General features: G+C 40.0%; 2 protein-coding genes across 2 annotated transcripts; both read right to left on the bottom strand.

Annotated features, from left to right (window-relative positions):
- Nucleotides 1-5,220: 5,220 nt before the first annotated feature.
- On the bottom strand, nucleotides 5,221-5,888 carry LOC147428904 (uncharacterized). The gene is made up of 2 exons (XM_086495551.1): nucleotides 5,574-5,888; nucleotides 5,221-5,331 (listed from the first exon to the last, which is right to left on the bottom strand). Exons 1-2 carry the CDS (start codon nucleotides 5,886-5,888, stop codon nucleotides 5,221-5,223), a joined length of 426 nt encoding a protein of 141 aa, XP_086351677.1.
- Nucleotides 5,889-7,343: 1,455 nt separating this feature from the next.
- Nucleotides 7,344-8,096, bottom strand: LOC147428903 (uncharacterized). Its single transcript, XM_086494957.1, has one exon. The coding sequence runs from the start codon at nucleotides 8,094-8,096 to the stop codon at nucleotides 7,344-7,346; it is 753 nt and encodes a 250-aa protein (XP_086351083.1).
- Nucleotides 8,097-18,470: the final 10,374 nt, after the last annotated feature.

Here is an 18,470-nt window from a genome sequence, read left to right as displayed (position 1 = left end):
ATAGTTACATCGGCGTAGCTTGAAGGACTCCGTGAAGCACTCAAAGGACGCATCAAATTGTTGGATGAAGGCCAATACTTTATCGGTAGCACCAAAGGTGCCATCATAGGTGAGAAAAGAGATAGTCTTTCCTTCCTCTTTGAACTTCTTGAGCTTTTGGGACCTTTGCCATGCAGGGTGAGATTTGCGATATCCTCCCCTCTTCTATTCTCTAGGACAATAGCAATAACTTTCGTCGGAAGAGGAGGAAGGTGAAGAAGAAGGAGAAGAGGGTGACCTCTTTCTTGCCCTTTTCTTCATTTGTTTCCTCTCTTCCCATTTGGAATGATGAGGAGAAGTACTATGGGTTAACCGTTTCCTCTTGGGAGGAGTTGGCGATCGTTTAGTCCGCTGTCTTCGTGGGTCCACATCTTTGCAAGAACTTAGGGACTCATAACTTTCTTGTTCTTTGGATTCCTCCTCTCGTATGGGAGAGAGTCTTCTTTTGGGGGTCTCATTAAGAGGCCTCCTAAGCTCTCTCTGCTCTTGGAGAGGAGAGGAAATCCCATAAGCACGAAGTTGTTTAGTAACTTTGGCTTGCAAAGAGGGGTTGCTCATAGCTTGTTGCAACCTAGTAACAACATAATTAACAAACATGGGAGCATCATCAATATCACCTTCATGTGCAAAATCAAAGTTATCAATGTTCATTCTACTCTCTTGGTTATTGTCAGCCATGTTAACAAAATCTATGTGTTTACTTAGTGTATGCTTTGGCAATTCAAAACCTTAGTTGCTACTCCTCTTAGCCTTTGAAAATCAGTACTTAAGCATCTACACCCACGGCTCGAGTTGGTTAATTATAGAGAGTAGTGGAGTGGGTCTAACATAGAAGAGTTGCCGATGGATAGATCCTTTTTGGACTTCTTATGGCTCAATAATAGTAAAGCCGTAGCCAAGTCTAAAAATACCCCATTATTAAAACCAAAGCTCCTGAGGTGTGCACCATATCCCACATAGTGGGCTCAAAAAAACCGATATTAGATCCCAGTCCCACTTACCCTAATATAATTAACAAATTCAACCATTAATAGGCTACTTAAGGACCTCTCTTATTAAGCAAGAAAGGAGAAACCAAATGCTTTGGTACCAATGCAATTGAAAATGGCCTATGAACTTTGAGAGTAGCGGAATTAGGGAATTAGATAAAGCACTTTTGTGAGATTACTTTGTGAGCATAGCGGGTGAACTTAATTGATGGTAGCAACATAAAAATGGTACTTAGTTAACTTGCCATGAACAATACTTTTGCAAGAGAGAGTTTAGAGAACATGGCAACAGTTGAAGACCGGATTCATACGGAATCGGTCCCCCTCCAATAGGCATTTGTATTATAGTTTCTCCCATCAAGAGAGACTTGGTACAATACAATATTTTTGTTCTTTGTGACCTAGGTGATGCAACGAAGATGCAAATCTTCACACATCACAAGCATAATGAAAGGACGGTGGTAATGCGTCTGCTAGTCTCCACCCAACCGTGCCCGTAGGACCCATGTCTTACATTACCCCCCCCCCCTCCCTTGGAGAATCGTTTTCGTCCTCAAAAATGAACGTAGGAAAACGTTTCTTAAGTGCGGAGACATTCTCCCATGTAGAACCTTCTTCAGGTCTATCTAGCCATTTTACCAACACCTGTCATCTGACATGATGTTTTGTGCAAAGCTCATGAGAATCCAAAATCTTTTCGGGCTCATGAGGGATGCTTGGCGGTTCAATAAGGTCAACTAACACACCTGTGTCAACAATGACATTATCATTCTGTCCTAGCTATTTTCGTAAATGGCTAACATGAAAAACAGGATGAACTCGTGAGTGCTCTGGAAGAGCTAACTTATAACTTATAGCCCACTTGACGTATACGTTTGAGAATGGTAAACGGTCCACAATAGCATGGTGAATAGCAACTTTTCCCGTCTTCAGAATTTTTGAATGCTCCAGAACTTTGAGGAAAACCTTGTCTCCTTCTTCGAAAGTAGCAAGTCGACGATGCTCATCTGCGTACTTCTTATATCAATCTTGAGCTTGCTTAACATTCTGTCAAGCAACTCGAAGCATGCCAAAATGGCCTTGGAGAAAATCCTTTGCTTGTTGTATCTTCTCCTTAGCCAACCCCACCAAAATGGGTGATCTAGCTTGAAATTCATATAAAAGCATAAATGGACTAAACCCTATAGTCACATGCTTTAAACTATTATAAGAAAATTCCAATATAGGTAAGTAGTCTTCCCAATTGGTTTGCTTCTTGTTAACGTACACTCGTAGCATATCCTCTAGCACTTGATTAACACTTTTGGTTTGACCATCTGTTTTTGGATGATCAACCGTACTTAGATTAAGTTTAGTTTCCAACTTTTGAAACACAGCTCTCCAGAAGAGATTATCAAACTTTCGATCTCTATCACTAATGATACTAGCTAGAAGACCATAGTGTCTATATATATGCTCTACAAATAGCCATGCTAATTCCGGTGTCTTAACCGTAGTCTTAGTGGGAATGAATCGACCCATATTTGTGAGATGGTCTACAATTACCCATATGGCATCATGGCCATGATTTGTAGTAGATAGTCCTACTACAAAATCCATAGAGATACTCTCCCACTTACCTTGTGGAATCTCTAAAGGATGTAAAAGGCCACCTACCTTGAGGCACTCTGCCTTATTAACTTGGCAATGTTGGCATTTTAGTACGTACTCTTGAACATCATGATGTAAGCCCGGCTAATAAAATTGCTGTCGAACTAAGGCATACGTCTTACGAATACCTAGATGACCAGCACTTGGACTATCGTGACACTCAGATAAGATTTGGCGCCTAGTGTTTGAGTCCTTTGGCACACATACTCTACCCTTGTGGACTAAGTAGCCATCATCAATGGAAAAATTCTTCCATCGCTTAAGCTCTTCCTGAGTAGGGGTGGAGCTCTGTGTGTTGGAGTTTTTATCTGGGCATGTCGAGACATGTTGATCTAGCTGTACAGAGACATGTGAGTGTGAGGGATCCCTTTTTAAAAGTGCACTCCACCCTTTAGCATATGATTGATCTTGTGCACACTTGACACGTAATGACTCCAAAAATCCACTCTTTATTTCCATGAAAGCAAGTGAATTAATCTGAGGCATCCGACTTAGTGCATCCACTACTACATTATATCTCCCCTTGCGATATCGTAGCTTACAATCATAATCTTGAAGGATTTTGACCCATATAGCTTTACATCCCTTCAAGTCCGTTTGAGTAGTAAACCATTTGATAATATCATGGTCAAAAACTACTTCAAACTCGGCACCATAAATAGTGTCGCCACTTTCGTAAAGTGTGAATTATGGCATAGAGCTCTCTCTTATAGACAAAATAATATGTTGAGCTCTATCTAACCTTTTGCTTTCAAAGGCTATAGGTCTTCCCTCCTGGAGAAGTACCGCACCAATTGCTTTATCACTAGCATCAGTCTCTACCACAAACGGCTTAAGTGGGTCAACGATTGTGTTGGGACGTCATTCTAGCATAGGGAGGACATCAACATAATGTCAATCTGAGGAGTAGGATCCGGCTAGGGCATGGAAACACACAAGTGGCTTGTGCGTGCCAAATGGAGGATTAGAAGGTGAAACCTACACACAAAGAAAGCTACGGAGCGGGTATGATGTTGCTATGAGGAGTGAGCACACTACTTACTCTACCATTCAGCCTAATCTCTCACACACAAGCTTAATCACACACTACTCTCTAATCAATCACTAATCCAACTCTAATCAAGCACACAATGAGCATAGAATAGCATAGAATGACCACACCGGGCACCAACACTCTACACAAGCCTACACACACTTAGTAGCAGCTAAAAAAGTAAATTAAATTCAGTCTACTAACTTCCACTACTATTGAGAAGGGTGTTTGATGCAATGGTTTCCACTCTCCTAATGTGCACAAGTGCGTGTGTGTTTTGTTTTGAACACTTTGCCTCTCCACCATGATTAAAATAATAGATTGACTATGCTCACATGTCCAGAATGAGCGACTTGATATAATTACGCTCAACTCTTCCAGCTTGAGCTGTAGCCTAATTAGCTAGATTCATAGACCACAGAAAAATATTAGGACTTGAAGCTTAGGTCTAACACTTTGCTCATTTATCGGCTCAGCTGCCCGACTCTTGACATTTTTTTTTTGACTTGACTACTGTCTTGAACTCTCAACAAAGTATATATCTAGACATTTAGAGCTCAGATCCTCCAAAAGAGGGTTATTAAAGGACCATATTGGCAAAGTAGGTTTTTTTTGCCATACCTGGGTGACCTTGGTTGTCAAAATTGCTTGTTTTAACTTTTGGTCCATTATCTAAGAAGATTGGCTAGTTTCATTTTGTTGGAAGTGGGAGATGACTTCAATCTTCTTCTGCTAGTTTGTCTGCTTTGGCACCCATATGTATCTGCTATTTGTTGTTAGCTCATTTTTACAGACGACATATTGACATTTTGGACCTGTATCCTTGATTTGTCGGTGTTTGTAGCTGTAATTATCTTCAAGTTATGTAAAATCTGGTCTTGGTGCCTTGGGTAGCCAGATTTGTTTTTGTCCTTTGTAATATCCCTGCGCTTGAAGTATACTTGATGGCACAAATATTTTTGTATGTACTTTTGTATTCAATTGTGTTTGTTCCTTTCCATTTTTGGGAATCACGGTTGGTAAATTCCCTTGAAGATATGTAGGCCTTCTAGATTGAGAATCGTTTTTGAACCTGTTTCTAGCCCTATTGTTCGATCTCCTATTTTGAGTTGAATTTGATCTTGATTTACCTGTTTGTTGTTTTGGTTTGAAGCCACTTGCTAATGTATAGCCTGATATGTTTGGTTTAGGTAACCAAACATTTGGATGACCACTGTAGTAGCCTTGCTCTTCTAAGCTATATTGGGATGCAATCCATTCCATTTGTTTACCTGAATTGTTTGGACTAGGATCATTTACCCAAACTGGATCTTTGACATTGATGTCAAAGATCCAGTTTGGGTTGTTTACCTGAATTGTTTGGACTAGGATCATTTACCCAAACTGGATCTTTGACATTGATGTCATTGGCCGCAACATAGGTTTTGATGTGCTGCTTGTGTCTTTGTTTACTCTGGGTTGGGTATTTTGGCTGAAAGACCTTTTTATACTTTAGTCTAGATTGTTGGTCTATCTTTCCCTGGGGTGTTGAATCCACAACTGTTCGCGTTGATTGTTTAGCTGCATTTGTGACTTCCTTGTTGGACTTCTTTGCTTGTGGATGACATGCTTTGGTGAGTTCTGCATCTAAACCGACTTGAACAGTCCTTTGTGCCTCTATTTTTGACAATCTGTTTGAGTCTTTTAATTTCCTCTGCCAGCTGGACAGAAGTATGTTGACTCTTTTCTCCAGATGCAATGCTTACCGTGGCCTTTGGTTCACATTGCTCTTTATTGATCTGTTTGTAGGTCTTTTGATAGGCTTCATGTGCTTGATACACCATTTGCTTTTGATTGTTCAAGTTAATTGTAATTTGTGTCACCTTTGGTTCTGTGGCATCTTCCATTGGCGAGACAATATTAGGATCTGGCTTTATGACCGCCTCGGCCTTTTGATTCAAGTCTGCCTTTGAACACATTGAGATGTCTGTTTCTTGGCTTTGAGACTTGATCTCTGGATTTGTTGAATTCTGAGGTACATTCATTAGCGATGAACTATCTGTGCTATTCGCATTATTATGTAGAATCTTTGATTCCACATTTCTGCTTGTTGAAATCTTCAGTGGCAAGTCCTTCATTGACCGTACCTGCTCTAGTTCTGGGTCACATATAATTTCTTCATCCACTTCCTCTGACATAGGATCGTCCGCTGCATCTTTGTCAGATCTTTCGACTTCAGGCCTGAAAAATTCCAAGCTATTTGAGAACATCTTTTGTAGCTAATCTTTTTTGGCAGCTTGATTTTCAATCGAAATATCATTGATGCCTTTGACCTCCGATATTTTAGTCATCAGTTTGTCTCTAGTATCCTTTGACAAGATATGCTTTCTTTCTGGCGATTTTCTATTTGGAGACGTCTGCTTTAATGATTCTGCTGCTTGCAGTCTAATACTATCTTGGTTTTGCTGCTTCATCATATCTAAGTGCATCTTTACTGGGCAATTGGGTATTAGATGATCAATGCCACATTCTTAGCAATGCACATCTATTCCTATTTGTTCTATACCTGGTCGAGGTATCTGTCCATAATATTGTTGGTATTCGTTGCCCATAGTATCTTGGATCAAATATGTCATTAGCATGACATGTAGATACTTAAAAATCAACACTGGCGCTGGCTTTGACTTATTGCCCTTATCTTTTTTGACTATGGCATTCTCAAGAAGCTTGTAATAGCTTCCATTATAACCCTGGTAGATGGTCGTTTCAGCCCCTGCTTCAGTGACCAATTTTAATTCTATGTCTGTTATCAACATGTGATCCTTTATCTGTGGCTTCTGTATAGTGTTAGGAGTATGTTGTCGATTCAATCCTGTATTTGGCTTCTGTTGTCCGCTGAATTGTAAGAGAGTATTGTGAGTCTCCTTTGTTGTTTGCAGTTGATAGGGTTGTCCTGATTGCAGTAAGTGAGGTGGACATTGGACTCCCCCCATCCGAGAGTGTTCCCTATCTGTAAGAGGTATCTTTCTTATGCCAGATGTGGATATTCTAGCTTTATCATCTAGCTCAGCTGATTGAGCTAGGTCTTTGTGAAGTCGTGCTAACTCAATAGCTGATTCTTCCATTGATTGTACGTGTGTTTGTGTTGGTACATTTTGTGGTGCATGTGTAGTGTCCTGTACCTATGAATGTTGTGTTGTGGCACTCATCTGTGTAATGAAAGGAGTTGAATTGCGCTTATACAAATTCAAAGTCTGATCATGCGTCAGTGGAAGCCTAGAGCTTTTAAAGTGCACTTCCCTATCTTCTAGTAATTGACTTTGTGCAATAGTGGCAGTGTGACCAATATTTACCTGGTTAGATATCATTTCGTCATGTGTCTGTTGCTCAATTTGGTCTTGTGGAGTTGAAGGTGACAAGATGAAAGCTGTAGCTCTTTCCGAGAATTTATATGCAATAAGATATAATTCATAGCATCTTCCTTCTATATCATAGCTCTTGTCTCCAATGCGCGTTGCCCATAGTGTCCTAGGAACTGACTCGCTAAATGTCCTTACCCGCGTGACTTGAACCCATCTTTGTCCATCAGAATCTACATAAATTGGATCTTTCCATCTCGTTTCGTGGATCCAATGAAGGGCTATTGGTTCAGGTTACTTGTTGACTTCTGAAGTAGTTGAAGGAAACTGTCGTTTACACATGGCTTCAAGGAATTCCTTCCTGCTGATTGTGTCTTCATTTTTTGGCAGATTGATTATAGCAGGCCCCGTCTCTTGAGTGATTTCTCTGTTCTGAGCTACCACTGTATCTGCATTGGAAGCTAAAGGTAAGCTCATTATCAAGCGGTAATTATTACCACTGGTCGACATGTATTTGTAACCCAACTTTGAACCATCTTCATGAGCTATGAAGCATTGATCTGGCTCTTCCGTCACTTGTTGAGGTGTTTTTGCTTTGTACCATCTACCCTCCATATCTCTATAGAGACTGCTACAATTTTTGTCCTTGTAATTTGACTTTATCAAGTGCACAGTGACTTGACAATTGCTAACCTCTGGAAGATCTTGCCTGTGCAATTTTATTATTTCCAACTCACTACCTAGTTTGAGCTTCATGTACACCGATCCTAAACAATCTTCCATTAGGTTCTTTTGTGAATTAGCAATGTTGGTAGCTTCTTCTACTTCCACAACCTGTATTGTCGGGCTTTTCAGTGCATTTTGCTTGGACTTTAGATAGCGATTGTCTGCATCATCCATGTAGCATGGAAAGTCTTTGAAATGACCTATTAACTCCAACCTGACGCCAACTGATTTGACTGTTATTAATGAGCTTGAAGCTGCATCATAACTGCTTTGATTTGCCGATGTTGCCATTGACTGTGGCTGTTGCATCTGCTGCTCCATTTTTCTTTCAACCCTGTTACTGACCTGCTGAGCACTTGTATTCCCTTTTTCTAGCCTCTCCCACGGGTGACCAATGGTTTTCCTAATTCAAAGCTCTCTGCTAGGCTTAGCTGTGATCTCGACGATCTGATTTACCTGTACAGCTGTAGCACTAGTTGGCAAGATACTTACCACTGTACTGCAACGACTACTCGCCTTTGTGATACCTCGATTTCAGTCGATTGAGCGATGAAATTTTCTCTTAGTCTGCAAAATTGTAGATTAGCAAAGCACTTTTGACCTGAACTAAAACGACCTCAATTTGCCTGTTGTTGACATCACACTTTATATGGCGTTTAATTTAAATTAAACCACCACGCAGGTGACCATAGGTCATCCGACTTCTGAAGTGTATCTGTCCGCAACTTTTGCTTTTCCGGCCTCACTGTTACTCTTATCCCTGGCACACTCAATTTTTTCGCTTCAATTTGCTCTTTTGATGACTTGCATGGAAAATTATGCCTGGCAATGCTCAATTTCCGGCCTCCGTATGGCCACTGCCAGTTACTGCAGCAAGTGTTAGCTACGCGTACGGCGAGTCCGAGTGTATGTGTATGTGTTTGTGAGTGTGTGAATGTGATCTTGTTATTTTTTAAATTATTATTATTATTTTTAATTAAAGCTTCTGTGTGTGTGTTGTGTGTGTATGTATGTGCTGGAGCTGCGCAGCAGGCGGGCAAGGGAAGTGAGTTGCACGGGATGGCGAGCTGCGAGGCGCGTGTGATGAGGGGACCCCAGCAAAAAATCAAAAAACACATACAAAAATACAAAAATGAACACAAATAATAAATAAAAAACACAAATAATTCTAAAAAACACACAAAAAATCAAAACATGCACAAAATTACTAAAAACCACAATTAAAATATAATAAATAAAGAAAATACCAAGAAAACACAAAACAATCACAAAAACACAGACAAAAATAGAAAAAACACAAAAAAATATAAATAAAAAATCAAATCTTGTCAAACAAAAACCTAAAAACGTAAAAAATTTAAACTATCACGCAAAAACACTCAAAAAACAAAAGAATTTGCCCCAACACTCCACAATTTACCCGAATTAGGCGATTTTTCAAATTTTTGAGTATAATTAGCACATTTGATTAAAAATTAGCAAAAAATTGTCAAAAATTACCAAAAAATTTACCAAAATTTACCAGAAAATTCCCAAAAATTCTAGATTAACCCACCGACCTAAACGTTTGCAATCAAGCAATCGAAACACCAAAATTGATCACTTACTTAATCAAAATTTCACAAAACATCATTCTTCAAGCACACAAATCGTCTCGAAACTGCGCTTAAATGAACACAAAAATCACCCTCTCTTGCACGATGACTAATCGCACTCAAAAAAGCATTTTGCATCAATTAAACATCAATTCGAGAATCCAAATCTCAAATTTAATCAATCATTAACACGCTTTTTGCATCAAATCATGCACATAAGCATACATAACCAAATTTGACCGAATTTCGGCAACATTTCGGCGTCACAACGGAATTAGAAAAACATAACCATAACTCATTGACGACCATAAGCAATCACATGCTTCTCATAGGCAAATTCGACTCCAAAACAGCCCCAAACTAGGCACTTTCACGTATACGCAAGCAGGCATAAACCGCACCTAGTTTTGCATTTTACGAATGCACATAGTTTATGAACCAAACCTTCACATAGAATCAAAAAATTAGCATTAATTTCAGCACCTTAATTAGCCACAAACTCAGCGATTAATCACTTGATTAGTGCCCAACACACTAGTGTGTGTGTGTGTGTGTGTGTTGATCCCGTAAAATCACCTACACACAACCAACACAAAAATCAATGTGTAGCATCGTTTAGCATGAACTAGTAAGTGTAATCAAAGCATATGGTTTCAAGGATATAGTGCCTTTGGTGGAGGCTCATATCAAGGGACAACGGATTCCAAAAACTTACATTGACAGTGGAGCAGAGGTTTGTGTGATGACAGAAAAGCTAATGCGTAATGGAATCATCAAACTTTAGGGCAAAAATGGCCAATAATGTCTCTGTCACTTGTGTGGGTGTAGTGAAAGCTTTGAGAGTTTCTGTTTTTGGAATCACTACAGAGGTTGATGCTTATGTGATGCCACTAAAGGGAGAAGGATACCCCCTTATTTTAGGACGACCTTGGCTCATGGGTATAGGAGCTAGGCAAGATTGGTCAACAAGAGACTTGGAGTTGAGGCCTCGCGTGGGTGGCCATAGTCGGAAGGTGGTTTATAACTTGAAGAATGGGCAACAAGAGAACCTTGAACTAGAGACGTCAGCTGATGAGTGGAGCTCAAGTGGATGTTCCTCATCCATGGACGAGGAAGAGAGTTCAAGTGAAGAGAGTGATAGCACTCTCAAAGTCATGGGCGTCACCATAAAGGAAACTAACTCATCAGAAGACAACTCAAGGATCCAAATGGAGAATGTGTGGGATGCTAGCCTAGAGAAGATGTTATCCAAGGATATAAAGGAAGAAGAAAGGGAGGGTTATGTAAATGTTCTCAAGAAGCATGCATCATTGTTTATTTATGATTACACTCACATTACAGGTGTCACTGCAGTGAAGCATCATATCCATCTAAAAGAAGGGAGCAAGCCAGTAGTACAAAAACTAAGAAGATTAGGAGTTGTGCAACAAAATGCACTATTGTCCGAGGTGAAGAGACTCTTAGAAGCAGGATTCATATACCCAGTAGAAGATTCAGAATGGGTCTCCCCAGTAGTGGTGAGGCCAAAGAAGAATGGTAAATGGCGAGTGTACGTGGATTACAAGCCACTAAATGCTGCAACAAAGAGGGACCACTTCCCTCTCCCATTTCAAGATGAGATTCTAAATGAAGTAGCAGGCCATGAGCGATACACAGTGTGTGATGGCTACTCCGGTTACTTTCAAATACGCATTGCAGAGGAGGACCAGAAAAAGACTACTTTCATCACACCATGGGGCTTTTTTGCATTTCGAGTCATGCCTTTTGGTCTCACCAACGCTCCAGCCACCTTTCAACGATTCATGAACATGGTCTTCCAACCTTACTTTGGTAAGTCCATAAGGGTTTTCATAGATGACTTTTGTATTTACAGCTCCAAAAGTATGCATCTCGGCAAGATTGATGAAGGATTTACTCGTTTAGCTAAGCTGGGTGGACAACTAAACAAGGACAAATGTCACATTGGGGAAAGCAAGGTTACACTATTGGGGCATGTAGTGTCCATTGATGGAATCGAGGTAGATCCTGAAAAGATAGAAACATTGCTAGATCTACCTTCCCCAACTTCCATCAAACAATTAATCTCTTTCTTGCAAAAGCTAAGATATTTGAGTAGATTCATACACTTACTCTCCCAAGTGATATTTCCTCTACAACAGCTGACTCGTCAAGAGACGCTTGTTTGGAGTGAAGAAAGTGATGGGCATTTTAGAGAGATAAAAAAAATGTTAGGGTCACTCCCCGTAATCCTCCAACCTTGTTGGGAAGAAACATTCTTCGTAAACCCTAGTGTGGGAGAAGAGGCCATTGGTGCTGCCCTCCTACAAAAAGATCCAAAAACATCCTTTATGAGGCCTGTGTATTTTGCTAGCCGCCTCATGGAAAACATAGAGAAGGCCTACACCCTGATGGAACAGCTAGTGTTAGCTCTCATGTTTGCGGTAACCAAATTTCGGCCATACTTGCTGCCGAAGAGGTTTGTAATTATCACTGTGGAGGATATGTTTCCCTATGCACTACAACATATGGAAATCTCTGACAAAATAGCAAAGTGGGTGGTGCGACTTCAAGAGTTTGATTATACAATATAGGTTGAAAGAACAACTCGAGCATGCTTAGCCGACATTTTAACAAACAAGTGCTATGAAAAAGTTTTCCATTTGAAGAGAAAGGAACTTCCACCACCTCCAGCTCTAGAGGCTCTGGTCAATGCTTATAGCCTCTACTTTGATGGAGCATACAAGAGAACCAAGGATAAGGCAGCTGCAGGCATCGTGGTCTTATCTCCATTGGGAGAGAGGATCCATGGTGAAGGGATCACTCTAGAAGATGTCCACTCCAACAATGAAGCAGAATATCAAGCTCTAATTCATGGCCTTTGTTGGTGCCTGGATAATTCAATTGAGAGATTAAATGCTTTTGGTGACTCCATGCTTTTGGTAAGTCAAATGCAAGGTACATGGGCTTGCAAAAATGCCAGTCTCTCTACTAAAATGAGAGAAGCCAAAGCTCTTATGAGGAGATTTAGGGAGGCACAAGTAAATCATGTGCCAAGAGACCAGAACAAGGATGCAGACCACCTAGCATCATCGAAGTTAAATGATTCAATAGTGGGAGTAGTGGCCATCAAACTTCCACTTCAGAAGGGCAAGGAGGACTTAGAAGATATTATGAACATTCTGGAGCAAGGAGAGGCTCCTAAACACTTGAATGCAAGGGAAAGGCAATGGTTAGCTAGGAAGGCTACCAGGTATCGCATAGTAAATGATAACTTGTATTGTCTTGGTAAGGATGGTGTGCTTAGGAGAGTGCCTTTGAAGAGTGAAATTGAAGAGATTTTAAAATCTTTTCACGATGATATGTGTGGAGGACACTTTGCACACGACATCACTAGTAGAAAGGTTCTACAAGCTGGGTTTACTTGGCCAAGTCTTCATCGTGATGTCAAATACTGGTGTCAAACATGTGATGAATGTCAGAAAGCAGGACCACGACGGCTCATAGCTAAACCTCAGAACCCAATAAAGGTATATGGGCCCTTTGAGAAGTGGGGAATTGATGCCATAGGGCCTCTACCACGCACTCATTCATGTAAAGAGTACATCATTATGGGAGTAGACTACATGACTAGATGGCCTGAGGCTATGCCGACCAATAGAATTACTGCTAAGGATGTGAGTCAGTTCATCTTTGACCACATCTGTTGCCGGTTTGGCACCCCTCTTGAAATACTATCTGATAGAGGACCAGGGTTTAGAGAAGACGTGGTAGGAGAACTCATGCAGAAGCTAAATATTCAGCATCAACACTCTACTCCTTACTACCCTCAGTGCAATGGCTTGGTGGAAAAGGTAAATGGAATCATTTGCAAAATTCTCACCAAATAGGTACATGCCAGGCGCCAAGATTGGGACAAACACCTGAATGGAGCTCTATGGGCCTATAGAGCCTCCTTCAAAACCACATTAGGGTACACACCCTTTCATTTGGTTTATGGAAAGGAGGCGCTTTTCCCATTGAAGTGAAGTTAACAAGTCTTCGAATATTGGGTAGCCAGGTAGGCTCTCAAAAGGAGAAAGTACATCAAAGGATCATGGATCTAGAGAGGCTGCAATTGGATCGTGAAGAAGCCATCAACCACTATTCTCAAGAAGCAAAGAAGCGCAGAGAAAAGTTCAACAAAAAGCTAGCATCCAAAGACATCAAAAAGGGATCTCTGGTGCTTCGATATGACAATCGCTTCGACACTCATAAGGATGGAAAGTTTCTTTTTCGATGGGAAGGCCCGTTCTTGGTCACCAAAAAGTTCAAAAATGGCTCTTACAGACTTCAAGACATTGATGGTAAAGTGCACAAGACCAGGACAAATGGATGGCCTCTAAAGCCTTATCACATCAGGATAAGGTCAGCCCAAGATCAAAGAAAGTAGGCTAGAGGCATAAATACCCCTAGCCAGGTTTGGGGGGGGCTATGATCCGAGCCTATCACAAATTTTTGTTTACTATATTTTGTTGGTTTTCCTTGCTTCTAGAGGTTTACAATAAAAGAAAGAGTGAGAACAACCTCTTGGAAAAATTCAAAAAATGATTTGATGGGAATTTTTCCTTGACTAGTTCACCGGAGGTGAAAGGTAGAACCTAGTGGTAAAGGGAAGGGAAAATATGTAAATGTGAAAAGAAAAGATATGATGTGGTTGTGGAGCCATGCAGCCATGATTCAAGGGTCATGAGTGGCTCATATCATCATGGCTTTGGAGCCATATGATGATTCAAACATATGGGACCCAGGTGGAAGACTTGGTAAAGGAAGGAAATAGACACATTATTTTCCTGGATTTTAAAAAAATACTTCCACTCCGATCCAAGAAAAGTTGTCTTCATCAAAGTTGTAGCTGATGAGCTGGAGATTTTGACCATATTTTTTTTATAATTTTTGCACCTACGGACTAGGAGATATGGCCAAAATGGCAGACGCCAGGTTTTTCAACTGTGGTGGAGACCACCCCCATTATCTTTACATACACACCCTTCCTTTTCCACATTGAGTCCTTCTCTAAAAATCAGCCATTAGTCTTCTCACAATCCCCTCCTTCCTCCTCTCTCTCAAGCTCAAAAAACCATCACAAATTCCTCTTCTAATCACTTGTCAAATCATGCTTAATCTTGTTGTAATTCATAAGTTCTCATTCAACCCCTTCCTATTATTACTAGATATGCATTGATTTTATGTAGATTCTTTACATTTTAAAATAAGGAAGCTCTTGGACTCAAGCTATGGAGGAAGGAGTGAAGACAACACAAGTGATGATGGAGCCAATTAGTTGCAAATTGGTCAACAAATCACTTGGAAGGAGCTTCTTCATTGGTTGAATGTCCCTAATCAAGCTTCATTTGTACAAATTGCACTTGGATCTTAACCTCACTCCTAATCACTCTCTTTCCTATATAAAGAGGCCCCCCCCCTTTGTAATTTCAAGTCTCCCTCAACCCCATTGAGTCTTTGTATCACTCATCATGAGCCCATAAAGCTCATTCATTCACTCTATTCTTGCACATTCTAAAGTGCAAATTGTTTTATGCTAGTAACCTTCCCTCCTCTTACTTATGTTAATTAAGAGAGATCTTTTATGTGTGTGTGAGAGTGCTTGATGTGATTTTGGCTAATTCTTGAGTTGTTGTTTAGTAATCTACATGCTATTTGTGTTGGGAGTGCTTGAAGTTATCCATTCCTTGTACACACACTAGGGTTAATGCTTCATTCATAGTGATAGCGCTCTCTCTCTCTCTCTCTCTCTCTCTCTCTCTCTCTCTCTCTCTCTCTCTCTCTCTCTCTCTCTCTCTCTCTCTCTCTCTCTCTCTCTCTGTGTGTGTGTGTGTAGCGGTCCTAGTCCACGCTTCCAAGACTAGGTGGTGCCCTCATCTCATTTCCCTTGTGGCGCAATGGAGTTTGTTTTGGTGTAGAGGCCGCCATTACAAATTTCCTTCGTCAACGACTTCTTATCTTTGAATGCCAGTTCTTTAAATTCTCTCTCTTGCAGTATTGTTCATGCCAAGTTAACTAATTGTTGTCATTATGTTGCTTTCAATTATGTTCACCCGCTATGCTCACAAAGAAATTTCTCAAAAGTAAAATAGTCCAAGACCATTACATTTGGCCTTCTATAGTGTTGTATGTGTAGGATGGTCTCAACCTGACAAGCTAAAGAGATTTTCTCCGTGTGCCTATCGTGTCATATGTGTCCTCGATTGACATTATGTTGATCTAGGTTGTGCTGCATGCACTTTATAGGTTGTGTGATTCGCTCCCGCAACATTGGCGCCGTTGTTGGGGATACAAGGACTTAGGTAGGTTTTCCTACTAACACACGTGTGATGGTTTCTTGCTTTAGTTTTTTCTAAAGAAATAATTTTTCTTAAGTGGATCTATAAGAGGGTATTTCAAGATCAAGTGGATAGCCAGGAAGCATGTGTCTTGCCAAGGGTCTGCGACTAGGTAGATTTAGTTAATTAGGATTTGTAAATTAGAGTGGTTGTTGTGGTGGTTGAGTGGTTTGTGAGGTGATAAAAGTGTTTGCTAGTCCGTGTGTGGCATTGAAGCGTTTTTCTACTCATAGATGCAAAACCCCATATGATGTGTAGGAGTAGCTTGAGGTAAGTGATCTGATAATGATTTAGAGCTATTCATCACTGATTTATTTGCTAAAGTGCTTGTTTATTTGCTAAAGTGATCTGATATTGATCTAGAGCTTTTCATCATTGATTTATTTGCTAAAGTGCTTATTTGCCTTCATGATCTCTAAAAAGTCTGCTTTTGAGGAAAAAATGTAGAAAAACAGCTTTCTGTTGACATTTTTGCATGGCTGATTGGTGCTGAGCATATAAGAGGGCATGTGTAAGGGTTCTATGAAGAAAAAATACAATTTTGTAAACTTGTACATCATACACGTATAATGTCTCAAGAGACCAAATTTGAAAAATTTGACTGCACTAGTGTGTTCAGAAGGGGGTTTTAACCGTGATACACATTGCAACTAGAGTTTTGACCAACTCTTGACACCCAAAAGACAAAAGATTGAGTGTCTAAAACGGAAAATAGAAAACCTTTAGATTCTGAGCACATTTTTGCATGAAGATTGGTAGAAGTGCTTGAAAACCAGTGTTAGACGCTTGGGGATGCTTGTGAATGAATTCTGTCCAAAAATTCATCAGCAGACATCATATGTGTATGATGTCTGAGGGTGATTTTGGCAGCAATTTTGAACTTTTGACATTATACCCATCTTCTGCATGTTGTCTTGAGCACATACACCAAGTTTCATTTCATTTGGGCTTTTAGACTGAAAAATGGGGGGATTTTACTCTTTCAAGGAATTTCTTTCCAAAAAGGGGTGATTTTGAGCAATTTTGACATCCAAAATTTGTTGTGAGCACATATTTTTGCTCTACACATCAAGGAGCACCTTGGGTAGAAACAGAATTCCATTATGACCACTTGGACATCATATGTGTATGATGTCTTAGAGGCCAGATCTGAGGTCAAAAGTTACAACTGAGTGCACCCTTGTGATCTACAGCATTTAGGAAGCACATAGGCCAAATCTCATCAAATGTGAAGCATTTTTGGAATGGCAAAGACCATAAGATGCATCTAGGCAAGTGAATGCTTGAATTGGCCATAACTTGCTCAAAACATTGTCAAAATTCAATTCTGAAACTTGCTGTGAGTTGCTAGTGTAGTGAGGAACCTCTAGAGTGAAATTCATTTCATTTTGACTAGTTAGACATCATACGCGTATAATGTTTATAGGGCACTTTTAGAGACCAAAATTGATTCCTGAGCTTACCAGGTTGTTAAGCACCACAAGAAAAGCCCACATACCAAATTTTTGTCAAAATCTAAGAACATAGACATCATACACGTATGATGTCTCAAGGCCAGATCTGAACGTCAAATTTCACTTTTGACCACATGGGATGGTTGAAAATGCTGTTTTAAGCCTATTTGAGAAATTTCATGTCATTCTAAGCCAAAAGACATCATGTATGATGTCTCATAGGCCACATTTGGGTCGAAACAGACATTTGAGTATACCTCAGTGTCCTAGAGCATAAAAGAAGTCCCTAGCCAAAATTTCATTGCATTTGGAGCTCATTTGAGCTTGTAAAGGCTAGAAGATAGATCTAGACAGATTCATGCTTGTATTGATCATAACTTGCTCCAAAAATGCCCAAATTGAATTGTAAAAGTTGCTGAGAGTTGCCCAAGTGATAAAGATCCTTTGGAGTAAAAATTACTTGATTTGGCCACAATAGACATCATAGCGTATAATGTCTCTAGCCCTAATTTGGAGGTGAAAACTCACTTTGAGTTTCTAGAGGTGTTAAGCACTATAAAGTAAGCCTAGTGACAAGTTTCAACAAATTTGGGTCACATTTGGCCAAGATACAAGAAAAAATCCTTGATCCTGAAACTGTTTTGAGTGTTGTTTCAAGTGCAGTTCACCAAAACTACTCTAACTTTTGATAGACAACTCCAAATTGAGTAAGGTATAGCTAGGCACAAAACTTGCGGGCAATAGGCTTGGTTGTAGAGCTTGAATTTTCCCAAGTTTCCTAAATCCATTCTTTTAGGGTACCCAGAACTAGTATCCAGAGGTCAAAAGACCACCCAGACTTGACTTTTAGAGACTTGACAAAGGGCCAAAGGTGCTTAATTAAGGACTATCTTGAGAGTATTGAGTGGGCTTGACATTAAGAAAGCTAAGATCATTAGGATGGAAATCCAATCCTAGGTTTCCTAAATCCAAACTTTTAGGGTACCCAAAACTAGTTTCCAGATACCAAAAAAATAAAAAATTTCTAACTTCTGAGAGACTTGATCAAGGGTAAGAAAAGATAAGTTGGGCTAAGCCAAGGTGGACTTGTTAAGGACTATCTTGAGAGTATTGGGTGGGCCTGACATTAAGAAAGCTAAGATCATTAGGATAAAAATCCATTCTACCAATCCTTTGGTAGATATGACCAAAGGTATGGCAAGCCAAGTTAGAAGTACTAAAATGCCAATCTATCCACATTTTGACACAAGCCCAACTACATTGCCA

The sequence above is a fragment of the Adiantum capillus-veneris genome, chromosome 22 (genome assembly GCF_014529385.1).
Source record: "Adiantum capillus-veneris isolate H3 chromosome 22, ASM1452938v2, whole genome shotgun sequence".
NCBI lineage: Eukaryota > Viridiplantae > Streptophyta > Polypodiopsida > Polypodiales > Pteridaceae > Adiantum > Adiantum capillus-veneris.
The sequence above is the reverse complement of the archived record's forward strand: the minus strand, read 5'-3'. Positions and strand labels throughout refer to the sequence as shown.

Bases quoted from the DNA above. Each gene is read 5' to 3' on its own strand.
- LOC147428903 (XM_086494957.1), bottom strand. From the start codon at position 8,096: ATGGAGCAGCAGATGCAACAGCCACAGTCAATGGCAACATCGGCAAAT.
- LOC147428904 (XM_086495551.1), bottom strand. From the start codon at position 5,888: ATGTCAGAGGAAGTGGATGAAGAAATTATATGTGACCCAGAACTAGAG. The intron at 5,332-5,573 runs GTGACACAAATT...GTTTAGATGCAG, and splicing joins AAGATGCCACAGAACCAAAG to AACTCACCAAAGCATGTCAT.